This window comes from Arvicola amphibius, chromosome 4, assembly GCF_903992535.2.
Source record: "Arvicola amphibius chromosome 4, mArvAmp1.2, whole genome shotgun sequence".
Lineage (NCBI taxonomy): Eukaryota > Metazoa > Chordata > Mammalia > Rodentia > Cricetidae > Arvicola > Arvicola amphibius.
The window spans coordinates 16,342,792-16,365,309 of record NC_052050.1 but is presented as its reverse complement, the minus strand read 5'-3'; the positions used below and the strand labels follow the sequence as shown (position 1 = coordinate 16,365,309).

The following is a 22,518-nucleotide window of genomic DNA, read 5'->3' as shown; positions in this document are numbered from 1 at the left end:
AACTACTTCTTGAAAGCTTGCTTGGAAGTTCTAGGAGAGGAAAGGAATACAATATCTTATGAGTCATTGTTCCAATCTTTAGCTTATCCGATCTTTAGGTCACATGTGTTTCCTAAGTCTCCCTAGGATAAGCTATACTGTCTCTACAGAAAAGGGTTCTCATTCCTTGGATGATTAAACAACTCTGAAAAAAAAAATTAGTATTTTTCTATTCTTGAGGCAAAGTTCCAATAGTGCTAAGAAAGTATTCCATATCATCAAGGCAGTCTGATTAAGAAGTCTGTCATGCAGCTGATGGCCAGGGCTGTAGAGGGCTAGAGGGTAACATAAAATCCTTGCTGTGAGAATGCAGTCACTCGGTGGTAGTGTGTGTGTGTGTAATTCAATTCCACTGTCTATCATTCAAAGATCTCTATTAGATTTTTATTGTAGATCTGACTTTCCTGTCCTTTTTTCTTTTGTATGTGTGGGACATATGTTCATGTATGGATGCATATATAGAGACCAGAGGTCAACCTTAGAGTAGCTCCACTCTACTAAGTGAGATAAAAACTTTCACTGAATTTATCAATTGGGTAGACTTGTTGGCTAGTGAGATGTCCGTCTCCACTTACCCCTCACTGCTTGGATTATAAATACCAATGTGTGCTACTATGCCGGCTTTTTACATGTGAGCTCATCTAGTTTGTCATTAAAACCTGTCACCTGTATACAGAAGATTTTTAAGTTTCTGTCTGTAGATCTCTGCCCTGAATTCCAGACCTGTACAGTCAGCTGCTCCAGTCGTCTCCTTTTTCTGTCCAGTGAGTGTATCAGATGTCAGTGTCCACAGCTGAACTCATCATTCTGATTCTCCACCCAGCACTTATCTCTTCTACAGTTTGACAAATCTCAGAATTGTCTGCTTTTTCCTCTATTACTGGCTAAAAATGTTTATTTTTATCTCTTTATATTTTACCTGACATCCAGAGCACTAAATCGTACTGATTTTACTTGCAGAATATGCTCTGAATTCCTCTACTTAATTCTGTCCACACTTCCACTGTAGCTGAAGTCTGTATCTCCCACTGAGACTTTGTCCTGACTCCTGTTTCTGTGTGTTCCTTTTAATTTTTCTCAGTGGCAAATAGAGGTAGTATTGAAATCCAAGTCCATATGTGGTATCTCTGTTTTAAAAGTCCTTAAAATGGCCCTGCATGGCTTGCTTGCCCCCTCCCCCATCTCTTGCTATTCTCTGCTTTTCTAGCCAGGTCATGTGTATTTTTATAAGACTTTATTAATGCTTTTTTATTGCATTATTTTTCAAGTACTACTGGCTTTGTTCTTTAAAGCTTTTGCACTTTGGGGTGGAGTATGGTTGTAAAACAGTCTTACATATCTCAGGTTGCTGTAGGAAAAACCTTCAGCTAGGAGCCTTTAAGTTACCCACCCACTTGGGCGTGGCCTTTTATACTATAAATGCCATTGTAAAGCGTGCTCCCTCTCTTCAGGCTGCTGGATTCCCCGTTCAAACAGAGGACTGTGATCTGTGAGTCTATTCCTAAATAAATAGCCCTTTATTTATTCAATTCTGAGATAGTGTGGGATTTCTTTTTAGTGTCTCTTTTCAACAGGTTAGCTTTAAACTTACTATGTAGCCAAGACTAGCTTTGAATTCCTGATCCTCCTGCCTCCACCTCTGGAGTGATAGATTTTTAGTTCTGCACCACTATACCTGGCTTATACTTGCTCTTGCTTTAACATTCTTTCCTAAGACATAGGTGTGTCTCCTGTTCTCTTAGTTTTCTGATCTCTGTTTAAATGAACTCTTCTAGAGAGACCCAGCCTGACTACAACTCTTGGGCCCTGCGTTGGTTTACTCCTTAGGCACATCATTACCTTAGCTGTAGTGTAATATACTCTGAATAACTCATTCTTCCCTAGAATGTAAGCTGTCAGGTCAGAACTGTTGATTCTTCATAACAGATTGGTTAAATGAATTATAATACATTCATATGTTGGGATGCTATACAGTTAATAAGAGAAATTGTATTTATCCTAACAGTGAAAACTACATGTTTGTAAAAATAACAGATGACAGAAAATCAAGAGTTCATCTTTTGTTTTTTGTGTTGCTTGGAATTGAATCATGCCTCATCTTTTTGGGTGACATTTTGGGGGGCTGTTGACATAGGGTTTATCATATAGTTCTTGCTGTTTTGAAACTCACTAAATAGACCAGTCTGGTTTCTCACAGAGATCCACCTGCTTCTCCCTCTTGGACTTAAGGTCTGTACTGCCATACCTGTCTATGCCTCATCTTGTTAGGCAAACACTTGTTCACTGAACAATATTCCAAACCCAAAGAGGGATTTTTTTTAAACTTTATTTTATGTGCATTGATGGGAAGGTGTCAATCTCCTGGAACTGGAATTACAGTTGTGAGCTGCCATGTAGGCGCTGGGAATTCAACTTGGATCCTCTGGAAGTATATAATCTTCTAAATTGTAAAAATACTACATTTGCACAATTCACAAGACTTAAATTAGTGGGGGAAATGCAAGTCTTTCTTTTAAGCTCCCTGAGGAGGTAGCCACTGCTGACAGATTGTATTTTTTATTTTCTGGATTGTGTTTAGATTTTCACTTCTGCTTCAAATAATGTGTCTTATATAATCAATCTTTATTTACTTACTTATTTTGGTTCTTTTTCAAGACAAGTTTCTGTCCTGGAGCCCACTCTATACACCAGGCTGGCCTCAGACTCAAAGAGCTACCTGCTACTGTCTCCCAAGTGCTGGGATTAAAGGTGTGTGCCACTACCTCCAAGTAAAGATGTATTTATATTTCGTGTGTTTTGCCTGCATGTATATCTGTGTACCACATACATGCAGTGCCTGCAGCAGACATAAGAGGGCATTGGTTCCTCTGGAAATGGAGTTTAAGATGATTGTGGGCTGCCATCTGGGTGCTAGGAATTGAACCCAGGTCCTGTGGAAGAGCAGAGGACTTAACCAACAAGCCAGCTCTCCAGCCCTGTAATGAGTCTTTAAAAAGGTCCATTTTCCCTGTTATGAAGAATACATTTAATATAATCATATCATTCGCTCAGCCTTTTCAGATGCTCTTACATTATTTGTATAACTTTGTCATTTTAGCTTTAGCTGAGTCTCTTCTGTTGTATAGTAAGACTTGAAACAACTAGGGAATATACAATATTGCGATGTTTCATTGTTGGGCATTGCAGAAGTCTAATGATTTTATTGACTTCACCTAGAGAAACAGTTTTAGTTGATGGATATGTTTCCGTTGATTAAATACTACTTTATTCTTTGTCTGTATATGTATGCATGTCCATATGAGTATATGAAAGGCTGAGGTTGATGTGGGAAAGTCTTTCTTGACTACTTTGTTTTTTTAATTTTTGTTTGTTTTTGAGGCAGGGTCTCTCACAAGACTGATCCTGTGAGCCTCCAGTATCCACCTGTTTCTGCCCCTAGCAATGGGGTTGCAGACATGTTCCACTTAACTTCATCTTCATGCTTGCTATGCAAGCACTCTCTCCTTTTAAAATTCTTAACACCAAGCTATTGTTTATTTGAAAGCTCTTTTAAGACTATGTATGTGTTTGCTCTGTAAAAAAATTTGTTCATGTGTAGACGTGCTTGTATGTGTGTGTGCAGACATGGAGTACAACTGCTGCACCTAGGTGGTTTTTTTTCCTCTCTCCCTCCTCATTTTTTTATGCCACACACGTCACTGAGGAATCCAATACCACACTACCCTTCTCCTTCTTGCCATTTTTGTTATTTCCTTTGAGACAGGGTTTCTCTGTGTGGCCCTGGCTGTCCTGAAACTCGCTCTCTAGACCAGACTGGCCTCAAACTCATAGAGCCAGCCATCTGCCTCTGCCTCCAGTGCTGGGATTAGAGGCATGCACCACCACCACCTGGTATCATTTTAAATTTTAATAAAACAGGGGACTTGGAGAGATGACTCAAGGGTTAAGAGTACTGGCTGCTATTCCAGAGGTCCTTGAGTTCAGTTCCCAGAAAGCACAATAGTGATTCACAGCCATCTATAGGATCTGATGCTGTCTTTTGGCATGCAGGTAATACATGCAGAATACATAGATATAAATTTTAATAAAATAGATAATTTCCTATTATAAAGTACAAAATATAACTTCTTATTATTGATTTTTTGGAAATATTTCCTATAGAAATCAACAGCAAACTTCTGTAACATTTCTGTACATGCAGAATTTCCATCTTTACTACCATTTCTGGAAAATTCACTCCGAGAAATTGTAAAAATAGCAAAAAGTGCAAAACAATAAGACAAGATAACCATATGTCACAACTGAGAATCAGCCAGTAGCATCAAATATTTATTTCTAGTTTTCAAGAGATATTAATGTGGTCCCCCAACTGACCCATACCTGGGCCAGAGAAGGAGCTGCTACATCTCAGGATGTACCATTTGACATCATCCATACTGCCCCAGGCCTTGGCCCAGTCCATGGCCACAGGCTGTCTCAATGGCTGAAGCCTCCATAGCAGTTCAGTGGCAGCCACCTACAAGTATGTGAATGTACAGAAGCTTGACATGGACATGAAGTCTATGACTGACCATGAAGCTCGGACTCTGATGTGGACAGAACTCATCAGAGGACTGGAGCCTGCCTCCATCACCTGTTTATTTGAGGAGGGTGCACTGAGTCCACGCTTCTCTGGAGGAACACTGTATTGCCTGTAAGCTCTGTGAGGCCACTTGTCCTGCATAGGCCGTCATCATTGAGGCTGAGCTGACTACAGCTCATTCTAATGTGTCTCGTCATCATACATATGTGTGTGTATCCATCACCAACGAAGTCCATTAATGAACATTTAACTCACGAAAGTTGTGCTGTACTCTTCATTCTTCAACCCGAGGGTTCCCCTGCCCATTGTTTCTGGTGTCTTTTGTTTTTAGATGTGGATCTCATGTATTACACTTTACAGATGAATATGTAGTATTCCACTTCAAGAACTTTCTATTGTGGTCTTGGCAAGCAGTACAGTATTTTCAATATTTGTCTACACTTAATCAATGCTGGGTGAGTTTCCTGGTATCTATATGCTTATACTCACAAGCTAATCGAATGTTTCAAGGAATGTTGCTCTGCTTTCAGTGTCAAAACTAGTCCAGTGCCGGGCGGTGGTGGCGCACGCCTTTAATCCCAGCACTCGGGAGGCAGAGGCAGGCGGATCTCTGTGAGTTCAAGGCCAGCCTGGTCTACAAGAGCTAGTTCCAGGACAGGCTCTAAAAAAAGCTGCAGAGAAACCCTGTCTCGAAAAACAAAAACAAAAAACAAAAAAACCAAAAAAAAAAAAACTAGTCCAGTGTTGTATTCCCACATCCACCGTGCTTTCGTTGGTCTGTGCTCCCTCATGCCTTGTCATTTTCCCAGGCTCCAAGGGCAGACTTCCTGTTCACGTGTTTCACTGTTGTCTTTCGTCTTCTTGCTTCAGTGCAGTTTGAGCAGTTTGGTCTCTTGATAACCTTGAATCTAATATAGAAATGCTGGTGGCTGGGGATGTGGCCGTGTTCAGACCTAGCATACACGAGGCTTGGGTCAGTCTTCAGCTCTCAACATAATCTCGCTTGGAGTGATTTACTTTAGTTTACCTCCCCCCCCCCCCCCCCACCGCCCTTCCTGCGTTGGTGCTACATGCACCTAGAGCTGTAGTCGACCTTTGGGCAAAGACCAAAATGTATTTTCTTAAATTTTTTTGAAAAGGTTATCGTGTAGCTCAGGCTCATGAGCTTAGACCTTGGAACTCACTACACAGCCAAAGGTGACCTTGAACTCCCAATCTTCCCCTTCCTAAGTGCTGCATTTATAGGTGTGCAGCACTATTCCTGGCTTACCCAGATATCCTTAAAGTTCAATTTTTTTTAATACTAGGAATCTAAATTAGGGTTTTATATGTACTCAACAAGTTTTAGTTGCCAATTTTATTTTTTAAATTGTATAGTTTTGTGTATGTGGTATATGTATATGTTTGTGCATATGTATAAAAAGTATAAGTGCATATGGAGGCCAGAAGTAAACATTGGATGTTTTACTATTTAACTTTCCACTTTATTTTTTTGAGACAGGGTCTCTGAACATAGAGTTTTGCAATTGGCTAGACTGGCTGTTTAGTGATTTCTAGGCATCTGAATTAAGTGAGCACTTTACCAATTGAACCAAACCCTTCAGTGCTCCATTTTAGTTTTTGTAAAGATTTATCTTTATTTTGAATTATATATATGTGTATATGTGGGGTATGTATGTATGCGTACAGGTCCCTGGAGGCTAGAGGTGTCAAGTGTCCTGAAGCTGGAGTTACAAGTGGTAATAAGTTGCCCAATGTGGGTGCTGAGAACCCAGTTCTCACTCTCTGGAAGAGCATACTGCTGAACCATCTCTTAAGCTTTAATTTTTAAAATAAACATTTAATTTTTTAAGGTAGGAAATTGGCTTAGTATTCCCTTCTATAACTATAAATTTAGATCAAGCTGGTCTGGAATTCATGGCCTCTTGCCTCAGCATACTGAGGAATTGTAATAGCCTAGTGAATTTATTTTTATTGTATTATCATGTGTGCATGTATGTGTGTGCTGGGATTAACCCCAAGTCTTGGCACATGCTAAGCATATGCTATACAGTTGAACTCTATTTCCAGTCCTGGCTTTATGACTTTTCATGGATGACCATTAGTAATTGTAACTATCATTTTTGGTGTCCTGTTGACATTAGCTTATTTATTCTTTGAGTAGCTGATGTGGATTTGGATTGTTTCTAGTTTTTGGCTCTTAGAAATTATATTGTTATAAGCATTCATTTAGAAGTTGCTTCTGTATAGGTAGCTTGTTTTCATTTCCTTAAGTATATGCTAAGGGGTGAGATCACTGGGTCATTTGGTAAATACTTTGGAGGAACTGACAGACTTTCCCACAACAGGTGGACCATTTCACATTCCTGTCAGTAAGATATTTTACTTTTCTACGTACTTGTTATCAGTACTTGTTAACTTTTTTTCTTAGCTATCCTTCTAAGTGTAAAATATTTCATTGAGGTTTTCGTTTACATCTCATAAATAACAAATACTGTGCTTTATTTGGTTATTAGTCATTTATGCATCTTTGGACAAATATGTATTGGATTCCATTGCTCTTTAAAAATATTTATTTGTGGGGGTGTGTGGGAGTTTGTACACGTGGGAGACAGTTTAGGGAATTCTAGTCTCTTCTACTGTGTTTATTTTGAGGATGGAACTTACATATTCAGCCTTGGTGGCAAGCACCTTTGCCCAATGAAACATCCCACCAGCCCTCCATTGCTCCCCTTCCCTTTAAAATTAGGTTATCTTTATTGTTGAAATACAAGGGTTCTGGGGCTGGAGAGATGGTTCAGAGGTTAAAAGCACTGCTGTTTTCCCAGAGGTCCTGAGTAACTCCCAACAGCCACATGGTGAGATCTGGTGCCCTCTTCTGGCTTATAGGCATACATGCAGGCAGAAAAATGCATACATAATAAACAAACAAACAAACAAACAAAATATTTTTTAAAAAAGAAACATAAGGGTTCTGTACATAATCTAGTTGGAGACTCTTATCAGAGACCTGTCTTTTCTCTGGGCTGTCACGCTGCCTTCTCACCAGTGTCCTCTTCTTTCTTTGGTGCTCTTAACTGAACCCAGAACTCCCTCATGCATACAGGTCATACTGCTCAGTCCACCTCTGGCCCACATGGCGTCTTCTGGAGTACAGAAATTCTTAATTTAGAACAAAAAGTCCAATACCCATTTTCCCTTTTCCCTTCTGTCACTTATCCGTTTGGTTATTGTTGACGGAGTTTCTCTGTGTCCTGGCAGCCACTCCCCAAATAACCACACAGAGACTTAATTATGTTGACCAAGCTTAAGCTTGCTTTTAGCTAGCTCCTATAACTTAAATTGGCCCGTTTCTATTAATCTACGTGCTTCCCTGAGGCTTGTTTGCCTCCTGTACGTACTTCCTATCCTGCCTACTTCATGGTGTCTCCTCTAACTCCACCTTCTTCCCAGCATTCTTCTGCCCTGAAAATCCTGCCTAGCTACCAGCAAGTCAGATCTTTATTAACCAATGGGAGTAATGCATATTCATATTGTGCAAAAAGATTGTTCCATAGCAATTCCCTTTTTTCTTACTAAAGAGGGAGGTTTTAACTCTAACATAGTAAAAGTATATACAACAAAATAAGTTATCAAGAATTACAGTTTCAATATCCATTCCATTTGTATTTAACAAATATAAAGAAAATGTGCTATTATTTATCTTTGTCAATCTAAAATTTTATACCTAATTTACCTTTTATCATAACTAAGGAAAACTTTAAGTCTAATTATTTAGTCTTTAACTCCATCAAAGACCCCCAGAAGAGTGAAATATTACCTAATGACAGGGACATCAGACTGCCTAGACAGGCTCAAAGTTCTTTTGTAATGTTGGGGCATCCAACTTGGCCTATAGGCCTATTATATCTGGCAGATTTTTCTGAAAAGCAGGGAATTTTGAAGGATTGTCCTACCTTGTGTTGGCAAAGTTTGGCAGTTGTTTATTTTACATCCTACTAGTCCAGTTTGGAGAGTATACTGTCAGCAATTTAGGCAAGGGCAGTTTTTTACCCAGATGCCTAGCTTTTGCCATAAAGAAAGGAAACTCCAAACAGAGGTTCTTCAGTGCCCATCTTCTTTTGAAGTAAATTGGTGCTGCCAAGAGCACACGTGTCTCACTGTCATGAAAAGATTTAGGTTATTAAACAGATTAAATGTCATATTTTGTAGGTCCTTGAAGTGTTTGAAGACACCTATTTAAATCTATCTTTTTTACCTTGAAAACATACCTAATATGACTACAAGTTTGATTATTATATATGACTTACTAACCTGTACTTTTAAATTATAAATTACATTATTAAATGAGTTGCATAAGCATAATACCCCACAAGAATACAAAACACAAGAATAGAAACATACATTCAGTATGGCAAAAATAATTTTAATTTGTATCAATAAACCAAAATTCATACTAATGTAAAATATTTTGAGATTAATAGTTTTTTGGGGGGATTAAAGTCAGTTCAGTGATCTAGGTTTTATCTCATCATTTCTATATCATATCCCCCTTTTTCCTTTAGAAAGAGATCTTTGAACTTGACTCCTTCGTCTAGTTTTTTTTCTGACTATGACCAATAACAATTTGTAACCAAATCCCTTAGATGATAACAAACATTCATAACCATCTTTTGGGAGTGTGGGCATTTTTTTTCCTAAACTGCTTCCTATTGCTTGGGGGCACCTGAGAAAATTTAGGATAATGGTTAAGTCTTGGCTTAATAGTTTATGAGGCTGAACCATCTCAGTCAGCAGTCTTGAAGCTGTTCTTGGTGCGGTAACTGTAATGGAAGTATTCTGAGATGTTGAATCATCTGGGCCTTATCTTTTTATTGGTCAACTTTATCTGAAAATATATAAACATTTAAAGGTAACTTACGTATCTGTATTATAACAAGTATAGACTATTGTTTACAGGGTTGCTGAAGATGATTTTTCATTTTATGTTTGTGAGGATTTTTCAGGGGGTTCTTCCCTGATCAAGCCTGAGCCATATAAACCTCGAATGAATCCACAGACTCTCCTGTGGAAATAAAACCTTAATCTTTACCCCAAAGCAATACATCTTTTGACTTCTGTTTTGAAGTTAAGATATTTTTTAAATATTTAGGTTGGATTCATCTATCAGTTTTTGTAATCAAATGTCTCAGCAGTTATCACCCACTCATTAGCAGTCAAAAAATTTAAATACAACATAATAACATAACATAGGATCCAGACTCCCTGTGGTTTTCTATCTCTGTGTGGTGGCATGAGTGTGTGTGTGTGTGTGTGTGTGCATGTGCGTTTGCGCGTGCAGTACTCCTTTTTAAGGACTTCATTATTTTTAAACTATTTTCAAATCTATGACTACATACACCTTTTTCTTCTTTTCTCTCCCAAGCCTGTGTATATTTTTAAACACACTGTAGTCCGTTTAGAGTTTTTTTCTGTCTAGATCTGTCTTTACTGAACATCTGTATTAGTTTTTTAATTGCATAAATTGAATCTTGAGCTGCTATATCAGCCTCTGCCAGTGCAGCTTACCTTAGTGCATGACACCTGGCTCCTCCCACAGGGGGCTGCTGGGAGATGTGCCTTGGCACTGCAGCCTGCATGGGAGACATGAGAGTAGGAAGCTGTGTTTGGCTCAGTTTTTGTGTGTTTAAGACCTTTTTTAAAAAAGGTTTTACAGGTTTTATGTGGCTGTAGGTGCCTAATGTTTGGGTGCCACATGTAAGCAGAGTTTCTCTGTGTCTCAGCAGCCACTCCAGAATAATTACTCAGAGACTTACTTGCTGTTAATTTTAAATGCTCAGCCAATAGCCCAGGGTTGTTACTAGCTAACTCTTACATTTTAAGTTAACCGTATTTCTTATCTACTCTCTGCCACATGGCAGAGCATGTTTATCTCTCGTTTCATCTGCCTCTCAATCAAAACTTCTCAGACTTAACCCTTCTTCCCAGTGTTCTCTGTGTCTTGCCTCCTAGTTACCAGCCAGTCAGTTATTTTCTTTTCTCTTTTTTCTTCCTTCCTTCCTTCCTTCCTTCCTTCCTTCCTTCCTTCCTTCCTTCCTTCCTTCTTTCCTTTCTTTTTTGGTCAATTCTTTTCTTAAACCAGTTAGAAGGTGAAAGGTGCCTGGGCAAAAATCGCATCTTCACAGTATACAAAATGATTATTTGATGACATTTCCCACATTGGGTGCCATATGTAGAGGGACTTTTCTGTCCTGCCAGCTGCTGGCCTCAAACTCACTGAGATCTGGCTGCCTCTGCTTCCCAAGTTTTAAAAACTGTTTAAGCCAGGCGTTGGTGGCACATACTTTAATCCTGGCAATCTGGAGGCAGAAACAGGTGGATATCTGTGAGTTCAAGGCCAGCCTGTTCTACAGAGCAAGTTCTAGGATAGGCTCCAGAGCTACAGAGAAACCCTGTCTCGAAAAAGCCAAAACAAACAAAAAACCCACTTTGTCTAAAATGGGATTTTGTTACATTCAGTGTGTCTGTGAATTAGAACTAATCAAACTTTTATTTTATTTTATTTATTTTGTTTTTTTAAGACAGGGTTTCTCTGCATAGCTCTGAATGCTCTGGAAGCCCTGGAACTCACTCACTCACCAGGCTGGTCTTGAACTTGAGAGATCTGCCTGCCTTTGCCACCTAAGTGCTGGGATTAAAGGTGTGCACCACCACTGTCTACTCTTGTTATTGAGAGCAATTAGTGTGGATGCACACATCCCCCAGTTCTTTTTTTTTTTATATTTATTTATTTTTATTATGTATACAATATTCTGTCTGCGTGAATGCCTGAAGGCCAGAAGAGGGCACCAGACCTCATTACAGATGGTTGTGAGCCACCATGTGGTTGCTGGGAATTGAACTCAGGACCTTTGGAAAAGCAGGCAATGCTCTTAACCACTGAGCCATCTCTCCAGCCCCACATCCCCCAGTTCTAATGGCTTTATTAATAGCTTGGTAACCTAGGTTTCCTTGTCTGTAAAATAAAAATAACAGTCACCAATTTATAGGAATTTGTGTGTATGTTTGTATGTGTACACATGTACATGTGTGGGTGCTTGTGGAGGCCAAAAATTGACATTGGATATTGTTCCTCAATTGCTTCTCTACCTTAATTTTTTGTTTTTTAATGTAAAAGGAGTAGGAGGCTGAGAAAGATGAGGAGGAGGAAGAAAATATCAATTTCTTTCCATAATTTCTTGTTTTGTTTTTTTTCTCTTTTGGTATTTTTGAGATAAGGTTTCTCTGTATAGCCCTGACTGTCCTTGATCTCACTTTGTAGACCAAACTGGCTTCAAACCAAGAGATCCTCCTACCTCTCTCTCCTAGCTGCTGGGATTAAAGGCATGTGCTACCACTGCCCACCTCTTCCCATAATTTCTATATTTTTATTACTGTTCCTAATACTGTGTTAGATATGACTATCATCTACTGAGCAAACACTTTAAGCTAAATGATTCACCGAACCTAGAACTTACTAACTGGCTAGACTAATGTCTCTTTCCCTGCCCCTTAGTGCTAGGATCACATACTACCAACATGTTCGCTCAGCTTTTCTATAGGGAGATGTGATCTGAACCGTAGTCCTTATATGCTTGCATGGCAGGCACACGTACTTCACCAACTGAGTCATCTTCTGAGCTTTTTGTATTTTTGAGACAGGGTTTTCCTATGTAGTTCTGGCCAATCTGGTAATTGTTCTGTAGATCAGGCTGGCCTTGAACTCAGAGATCTGCCAGTCTCTGCCTTCCAGAGTGCTGGGATTAAAGGTGTGTATGTCACCACACTCAGCCTCAGCCTTTTTTAAAATAAGGATTACATGTTAAATTGGCATTGCGATTGTTCAGTAGATGATATGTATCCAATACTAGTAGCAGCAGTAATAAAAGAGTACGTAGAAACTGTGGGAAGAAATTGGTATTTTCTTCTTCCCTACCTGCCTACTTTCCTTCTCTTCTTCTTGTGGTACTTGACATTGAACTGCAGGCCTTGTATATCCTAACTCTCTATTCTAGCACTAAGTGAACCTCCAAGACTCTTAAGTTTACATGCTTGGAAACACTGCATTCTGAGCTTGTAGAACTGTATTTATCTTGTAATTCTAAGGATATCTAATATTTCCTGGTTTTATATGTGATGAGTTATGTTTTAGCTGTACCTTGATTTAAAGAGTACTGTGAATAAATTCCTGAATTGTTGGGTTATATTACATCTAAAAATTTAAAAATTGCTTTGGACTAGGTTTGTGTGTCAATGGTAAAATACCTATCTACCTAGCACATGTAAGATAGGTTTGGTTTCTAGTATCACCAGTGCACTTCAAAAGACCCCTTTATATGTACACATGCGTGCACGTGCGCGCGCACGCGCGCGCACACACACACACACACACAGTCATTTAAAATTGAATCTGGGGAGGTAGCTCAGTTGATAAACAATGTTCAAGTATGAGTATAGATGTTCAGTACCTATGTAAAAAGCTAGGTATGTGGTACACCTAGAATCACAAAATGGGGAGGCATAAATAGGAGGACCTTCTGAAGCATGCAGGACATCTAGCCTCAGAAAAATGTGTTGGAGAGTGATAGAGGAAGACGGTCCATACTGGCCTGGTGCACACACAGGAACATGTTATACACACATATACCACACATGTACACATAGAAACATGTTATATACATATATACCACACACAAATAAAAATGTATTTGCATGTCAAGTCAGCAAGTAGAAATATCACAGAGCAGCCCAGAGTTTTATATACTTCTTTTTTATGTGTGTTTGTTTGTTTTTGTTGTTTTATTTTTCGAGACAGAGTTTCTCTGTATAGCTTTGGAGCCTGTCCTAGAACTTGCTATGTAGGTTAGGCTGGCCTTGAATTCACAGATCCACTTGCCTCTGCCTCCCAAGTGCTTGGATTAAAGGTGTTTGCCAGCACTGCTCAACTGAGTTTTATATATTTCTGTGCTAATGAATAATATTTGAATTTAAGAGAATTTTATGAATATTTTGCAGTCCTTTTGTGGGGGAGCTTTTTATGACAGGGTTTCTCTGTGTAACAGTTCTGGCTGTCGTGGACAGTCTCACTCTAGTTACAAATGTTAATGAGCCACTTGGTGTGACTGCTGGGAATTGAACCAAGGTCCTGTGTAAGAGCAGCAAATGCTCTTGATAACAGAGCCATCTCCAGCACCACTTCCATCCTTTCTGCTTGGACTGTATGTCTTCTGCATTGTTTACATTACTGACCTTTTTTGACAAAGGCACATTGAAACATAAATGAAAAAAGAAAATAATAGGAATAACTAACCACTCTCTAATTTACATATAAAATAATTTATAAACATTTGATTCTTTAAAGCCTATCTTCAGAAACGTGAAGGTACCACATCTAGTTTTTGGCTCTCATATTTACCTTGTTTTATTTTCCTCTTGGTCATGACTTCTGGCTTGAATTTTAGAAAGGTTTGTTTTATAAAGAGGTAATTGTTTCTGTTCATACACGTTTGTGGAGAAAGATGCAAAACCTTCCTGTGATTGGTGATGTACTTTTATTATAGGCTCAGCAAAACAGTCCTTCTTCTACGGGTTCTGGCAATACAGAACATTCTTGCAGCTCCCAAAAACAGATCTCCATCCAGCACAGACAGACCCAGGTAGGTTGGGGACCAACACACTGCAAAGCTGTCCTCAGGAATAGGCCAAACTACATAGAAAGTCTGTAACTCTTCTCTTGGTCTTCCCTTTACCTTTGACTATACCCCTTTGTGTAGTCTCTTCAGAATTTGTATTACGAGTATTTCAGGTTCTTTGGAAGGTGTTTTAACAGGTCTTTCTTCACCTTTCTGGTCATTAGTAAGATGCGTGCTTGTACTGACTGCAGCGTGGAATGGGAACAAGAACATACATTTTGAAGGTTTCTGGGCCTAGGTTCAAATTCTGTCTCTATTGTTTACTTTTAATATATTGTAAAATTAGGATGATTCCAATTGCCTCAGGCAGTGGTGACAGTGGGCTTTCAATAAATGTTAATTTCCTACTTTAAGAAAGTAGTTTATTTCCTAAACTTGCTTACTTACTCACAAGACCTACTTATATTTCAAAATGTGTTATACCAACCAAATTCCTTCCTTAAGCAATTTTCAGAAGTTTTTTTTTTTTTTAATTTAGAGACTGTTGTAAACTTTAACTGAATGTGTCTGAGAGATTTTCCTATGGCTGTAAATCCCAGCAATGGGAAGACTAAGGCAGGAGAATCTTGGTTTCAAGGCCAGCTCAGGCTGTCTGAAGAAAAGAAAAGGAAAGGAAAAAAGAAGTTATATTTGAAAAGGGTAGTAGATCTTTGCTCCAGCCGTCATGATAAGTTAGTTTATTGGGTGTTCTTGTCTGTGTTCCCCTCAACACAGGATGCTTGTCAGTCAAGAACAGTATAACATCTTAATTTTATTGGAACCACACCAATGTTTGGATATTGAAGAGATAGTTGAGTGCTCAGAACGTTTCTGCCTTTCTACTTTCTCTCTGTTTCCACTAGAGGGCACGCTTGTTCCTAGAGACTTGTGTCCTGTCCTGAAATCCCTTTCTAGTCAAAGCTGGTTTTAGTTCTACAGTGTTACATATTTTTTATTCAATGTACAGTATTGTGAGGATTTGTATAGTTAATTCCAGATCTAATATTTTTGCAGTATGGGTTTAGTGGATATTGCTAAGGTTTGAAGAATGGCATGAGTAAAACAGATTTAATTTCCTGCGTTATCTATCCAGCTATTGATAATAGCAAATGCATCTTCAAAAAGAAAAAAAAAAAGAAAGAAAAGAAAAATGTTATGGCATGTAATGTTTTGTGACTAATTCTAAATTTGTTTGCTTTTGTCTTTGTAGTCTGACCTCACAATAGAAAAAATATCTGCACTAGAAAACAGTAAGAACTCTGACTTAGAGAAGAAGGAAGGAAGAATAGATGATTTGTTAAGAGTAAGTATGAGAGTACTAAGAGACTCTATAAGAACTTCTACATATCTGGGTCCTGTGCATATTGTGGATAAGTACTATAGACAGATAACACAGCAAACAGTGAGCACCTGAGGAGGAACTAGAATCATATCTGCATTCTAAATGACTTATGTTGGAAAATTTATGATACAGCATTTTGATACTTGAATTTATGTTAGGGAAGCAGGTATGTGGAGTTGTAGTCCATGTAGAACTATTGAATTAGGTTTCCCATTTTTACCATTTGAAAATACTCATTTTTATATTCTTGCTTTTTTTCCTTTTCTTTCCTTTTATTTTGAGACATAGTCTTTCTATGGAACTTGGCTGGCCTAGAACTCAGTATCTAGATTAAGCTGACTTTGAGCTGTTAGTGATCTGCCTGTTTCTGCTTCTGCCCCCTCTAACTTTTGTAGTTAACTGTTAAATGATTTACTGGTTGTTTATATATGTATGTGTGTGAGCTTGTGTGAATATATGTGCACCACATATGTGCAGGAGACCATGGAGGTCAGGAGTGGGCATTGGATCCCCAGAACCAGGAATTAAGTGAACCACCATGTAGATGCTGGGAATTGAATCTGGGTCTTCTGTAAGAGTAGTAAGTGCTTTTAACTACTGAGCCATCTCTCCAATCCTATTTTTTGCATTTTAAAAACTTTGTTTACAAGAACCATTCATCTCATTTTGTTGTTGTTTTTTTACCTTCTGTACGTGTGTATGCGTGCACATGTGCACTCGCACATGCAAGCATGCACGTGCAGCATGCATGTACATAACTGAGTCCTATTGTGTAACCTTGACTGACTTTCAGTTTATAATCCTCTTGCCACTGCTTCTGCCTAGCACCCTAGGATATATATGCACATTTACCTTTCTCTCTCTTCTTTCCCTCATCCTCCCCACTTTTCCTTGATTTAGGATCTGATCATTTTTACCTGTTTTTAACTTTTTTCAACTTTATGTATGTGTGTTTTGCCTATTTACATATACTAGCACCACATATATGCCTGGTGCCTTTGGAGGCCAGAAGAGGGCATTGAATCCTCTGAAACTGGATGGTTGTGAGCTGCCATGTGGTTGCTGGGAAGGGAAACTGGATCCTCTGTAAGAGCTCTTAACTGCTGAGCCATCTCTTTAGCCCTTAGTATTACTTTTTTAAGGACAGGGTCTCATGTATCCCAGGCCACATTTGTTACTTTAATAAAAAACAAACCAAAAAACAAAAACGTATTTTGTGTGTGGGTAAACTTTTTGCCTTGTTCTGTGTATAGAGGTCAGAGTACAGCCTGATACTCTTTCCTTCCATGTGAGTCCCAGGGATTGAATAAACTCAGGTCTGAAGACTTGGCATCAGGATTTTTAACCCATTGTACCTTCCTGCTCTTAAAAATTTGTGTTGCTTTTAAAAATTTGCTTTTGTTTTTTGTTTGTTTGTTTTTGGTTTTTTGTTAGTTTTCCAAGACAGGGTTTCTCTGTATAACCCTGGCTGTCCTGAAACTTACTCTATAGATCAAGCTGGCCTGGAACTCACAGAGATCCACCTGCCTCTGCCATCCAGGTGCTGGGATTAAAGGCAAGCGCCACCACTGCCTGGCAAAAATTTGTATTTTTGAGAAGACTCAGAAATAGAAGTTTTAGTGAGGTGCCTGGAAGTTTTCTTTGGCTTCCTTCATTCTCTTGGCCAAAAGTTTAACATATTCTGCATCTTCTTATTTTTCCTAGTTCATTGTTTCTTAAGAATCAGTGTGCTAGTTTGTATGTTTCAGGACACCTAGGGTACCAAGACACTCAATCTTGGGTGCTTTGTCCTGGGCTTCCTACCTTCTCTGTTTTAAAGACTTTCAAACATTATATTAAGAGATATCATCTTCTTTTATCTATCTATCTATTGTCTGTCTGTCTGTCTGTCTGTCTTATCTACCTGTTTATTATTTATATACATTCTGACTCCATGTATGCCTGCAAGCCGGAAGAGGGCACCAAATCTCTATTACAGATGGTTGTGAGCCACCATGTGGTTGCTGGGAATTGAACTCAAGACCTCTGAAAGAGCAACCAGTGCTCTTACCTTCTGTGGCATCTCTCCAGCCCCCATTATCTTCATTTGAGATACAGAATATTTGTAGATTTTGCTAGATCATTCGGGCCCTACAATGAGGCAGGACAGTATCTGTCAGTTCCCAAATGTATATGTTCTTTTTATATAATATCAATAATAATATTAATAACAACAACCAAGCTGAGAACACTCAGCTTGGCATCCACAGTACAACCCAAGCAGATTTGCACTTCCTTTCTTCAGTTCTCCATTTTCTATAACGCATATGTCCCTTAGATCAAGATGCCCTGCTCTATAGGAACTTCTCTGTTGTTCGTCCCAGTGTGAGTTTGAGCTATGTAACCCTTCCATTCTTCCTCCAGAGGTACTTGGCCACACACTTACAGACAGTATGGCATGTCTGGGAAGGAGATGACACCTAGCTTCATCTTGATGAAGCTCAAAATGTACTTTGAGTATGCAATTCGTCATCACTGATCCACATTTTTTTTTAATTGAATGATTGGGCCTCCCTAGTGCTGGGATGAAAGGTGTGTGTCACCACGCCCAGCATTTTGTGCATTTCAAACTGATGGTCCCATACCTCATTCAGAATTAACATTTCTTAGACCTTTTTTTTTTTTGGTTAAGTTTTCCCATAGTTGAAGGAGAAGAGCCATTTATTCTTAATAACAATTTTACTTATATTTTGATAGTTTGCTTGAAGTGTTTTGTGTTTGTGTGTGTCTGTATGTCTTATATGCACATGTGAGGAGGGGATCAGGTCCATGCATGCTTGTTGTATGAGACGGCATCCCCTTTCACTTGAGCTAGGCTCAGGGTTCTTCCTCTGCCCCTCAGTGCTGTTTTCCATAGCTGTGTCTGGTTTTTATGTGGGTGTTAGGATTTGAACTCCATTGTCCTGCTCTTCTACTGGATTCCCTGCTTGTTGCCTTCTGTGGATTGAACTCGCAGCTGCTTCTAGTTCCTTTTTTTGTTGTTATGAAACAATTTGACCAAAAACAACTTAAAGGAGGAAAAGAAAAATATTTTCCTTGTATTCCCATGCCAGTCTAGCATTGAGGGAGTCAGGACAGAAACTTGCAAAACCATAAAGACATGCTGCTTGCTGTATGGCTCTTTGGCACATGATTAGTTATCCTTCTTATATAGCTCAGGACCATCTGTAGGGATGGTGGGGCCCACAGTGGGCTGGGCCTCCTCCATCAAGACAGTCACCCATAGACATGTGTACAGGCCAGTCTCATCTGGGCAGTTCCTCAGTCAAGTCAACTGTCTTTCAGACTTTTTTAGCTGTGTTAAGTTGACAGTTAAGATTAACCAGAACTGGGCCTCTTGCATGCTAATTACATGGGGTCTGCCATTGATCTGCACCCCTAAGCTTTTCTCCTCCCCTTACACACACTCCATCTTTCTTTGAATATAAAGCTATGCCAAAGGAATGGATCCATCAACAAAGAAAACCCAGAAGGGAAACTGCAATTTTTTAAAAAATAGACTAGAAATTGTGGATTTGATTGAAAACACCCCTCTCCCCTTTCTTCAGACATTTTTTGCTTTAGAGCTCAAGCTAGCCTCTGACTCACCCTTCTGCCTCAGCCTCTTAAATGCTGAGGTTATAGGTGTATGCCTGGCAGATTTTGTGTTTCTGTGCTGGAGAATGTTATGGGGTGAAACCACAGGTTTTGTTTTGTTTTGTTTCAATTTCCTTTCAGGCATTAGTCCATTGTTGGGTTTTTCTGTTTTAGTGAAGTGTTGGGTGACTGCATTGGGTATGTCAGCCAACTTCTACTCATAGACTCCTAGAAATGATTGTTAAAAACCATGCTTTAAACTGCCAGAGACTGATTCTGTTCATTCCTCCAGAAACTTTGAGAGAATGCTCACCTTCTAGAAATGTGTTAGATTTAAATACACACTACTTGGTCTTTTCCTTATAGGTTCTTCAGTATGAACTAGATAGTCACACTTCTCTTCCTTTGATAACATGGTCTGAAGGACTCTGCAGTAACAACTAGCAGGAATAATTATGTCTGTGTAGAGACTAGAGGCAGAGACAGGTAGATTTTTTTTTTGTTTTTAAGGCTGTCCTGATCTATAATAGTTCCAGTACATCCTACATGGTGAGCTACTGTCTTAAAAACCAAAAACAATAAAAGACATTGAAGAGATGGCTCAACGTTAAGAGTGGTTAAGGACAGTTGCTATTCTTTAAGAGGACCCAGGTATACTTCCTAACTCCTACCTGGTAGCTCACAAGCATCTAGAACTCCAGTTCCAGGGAGCCTAATACTTCCTTCTGGTTTCAGAAGGCATGCACACAGCACACAGATGTACATGCAGGCAAAATACCCATACATTAAAAAAAAAGCTGAAAAGTTTCAGCATTTTTTTTGTTTGTTTGTTTTAAAAAGTCTTACATCAGGGCTGGAGAGATGGCTCAGAGGTTAAGAGCACTGACTGTTCTTCCAGAAGCCCTGAGTTCAATTCTCAGCAACCACATAGTGGCTTACAGCTAGCTATAATGAGATCTGATGCCCTCTTCTGGCATGAAGGCAGACATGGAAACTAACACTGCATACCAAATAAGTAAGAAAGTAAATAAATAAATAAATAAATAAATGTCTTACATCATTTAGTTGATAAACAAGATTTCCCCACTGTTCAAGAAAGTGATGTTATTTGGCAAGAGTAGAGGTTTTTTGTTTTGTTTTTCTTTTGTTTGTTTTGTTTTGTTTTTAAACAACTGAGGGATAAATTCGGGATTTACAAAGACAGATTTGACCTTGGGTTAGTGGTTCTTCCCTTCTGTGTTATTTTAGGAGCCTTGAATTTTTCAAAGTATCTAACCCATCCTGTAGGCTTCTGACCACAGCTAAATTAACTTAGACTCTCATATTCTTGAAGCGGGATCTTATTTTTGTCTCTTGTAGGCATGGGTGTCCTGGCTGCTCTGGGGACAATCATCCGCGAGAGCTCATGTTCTTTTTCTCTTTAGAAATAAGCTGAGGACATGGCTCCTTGGTGAGCTCACGGCTAGCTGACTTACTCAGGGGCTCGGAGTGGCTCTATAGCACTGCCGAAACAACTTGAAAAACAAGTTGAAAAACAGAAGAGCTTTAACATAAACAGCACTCATATGGTAACACAAAGAATGGTTAAAGGGTTGAATTACTACCTTTATAGAGACATGCTTACTGCAGATAGTAATGATTTTTCTCTCTTCCTAGAAAGTACTTTTTACTAATCTACCTTCCTTAAAACTAATTAAAAATATTTTTCTGTCAAAGGCCAATTGTGATTTGAGAAGGCAGATAGATGAACAGCAGAAGATGCTAGAGAAATATAAGGAACGATTAAACAGATGTGTCACCATGAGCAAGAAGCTTCTTATAGAAAAGGTTAGTGATAATGTAGCCTGAAGTCTGTATCCTAAGATTGAATGTGTGTCATTGTGTAACACCTTAACTGAGATGAAAACATTGAAATAGAGGATTTCTGAGGAATAAAGTTCTAATAACTTGATAGCATGTACAGCACCAGACCAAGACTTCCCAGGTCATAATATGGACATGCTTTCTGGCTATTTATTGCTTTGACTGGGAGGGTGACAACTTGTCCCTGTCGAGTTTATTTTAGGTGTTGGTTGTCTCCTCCACTCCCTTCTTCCTCCTCCCCCGTTCCCTTTTGAAATGGTGTATGATTATCAACAGTATTTTCCTTGATAGTCCTATCGTTTTCAGTTTGTAAAAATTGCTAATTAAAGTGTTGTTTTTGTTGGTGCTTTTACCCTCAGTCAAAACAAGAGAAGATGGCGTGTAGAGATAAGAGCATGCAGGACCGCTTGCGATTGGGCCACTTTACTACTGTCCGGCATGGAGCCTCTTTTACTGAACAGTGGACAGATGGCTATGCTTTCCAAAACCTCATTAAGTAAGTCAACTGTCAGGGTCGAATAGGGAACTTTTAAATGTACTTGAATTTTTAAAGTTTTCTCTAATTATGATCAGTAAAGAAATATAGGATCGGGGCTGGAGAGATGGCTCGGGTTAAGAGCATTGACTGCTCTTCTAAAGGTCCTGAGTTCAATTCCCAGCAACCACATGGTGGCTCTCAACCACCTATAATAGGATCTGATGACCTTTTCTGGTATGCAGAACATTCATATATAAAATATAAATAAATAAAATTTTAAAAAAAGAAATCTAGGATCAGTGTGGTAGTACACACTTGTAATCCTGATACTTAAGAGGCTGAGCCAGGAGAATCCTGAGAATCATGCTTCCATAATGTTTTAAAAAACTGACATAGAAGCCGGGCGGTGGTGGCGCACGCCTTTAATCCCACCACTCGGGAGGCAGAGGCAGGCGGATCTCTGAGTTCGAGGCCAGCCTGGTCTACAAGAGCTAGTTCCAGGACAGGCTCTAGAAACTACAGGGAAACCCTGTCTCGAAAATAGACATAGAAAATCAGAAGGACAAAAACCTGAGTTTTAAGTGAGTTCTCCATTGAACCTAAAAGATTCAAAATTACTGAAGCTAAGGAAGACAGAATCAGGGTTTTACTTGATTGCTTTTTAATTAATAGTGATTTTTTTTTTTTTAAATACTGGTCTCAAACCCAGTGTCTCATGTGGACCTCACATTATAGGCCAGTGTTCTGTTAGACCCTCAGTCTCTGGGTGGTACACTTTGATAAGAAGCCAACTGGACAAAAAGCAGTCTGGCAAGGACCCAGGATAGAAACTCTGGGACTGAGCATCAGTCAAAACTATAAGGAACTTTGTGAAACATGTTCATGGAGT

The 22,518-nt window shown here is 39.0% G+C and overlaps 1 protein-coding gene across 1 annotated transcript in view; it reads left to right on the top strand.

Moving 5' to 3' along the window:
• Tlk2 (tousled like kinase 2) overlaps positions 1 to 22,518 on the top strand; it is a 102,261-nt gene that overhangs the window by 41,403 nt on the left and 38,340 nt on the right. The window contains 4 exon segments of the mRNA XM_038328175.1: positions 14,221 to 14,316; positions 15,542 to 15,634; positions 21,005 to 21,115; positions 21,511 to 21,647. Coding sequence (XP_038184103.1) covers positions 14,221 to 14,316; positions 15,542 to 15,634; positions 21,005 to 21,115; positions 21,511 to 21,647 — 437 coding nt within the window.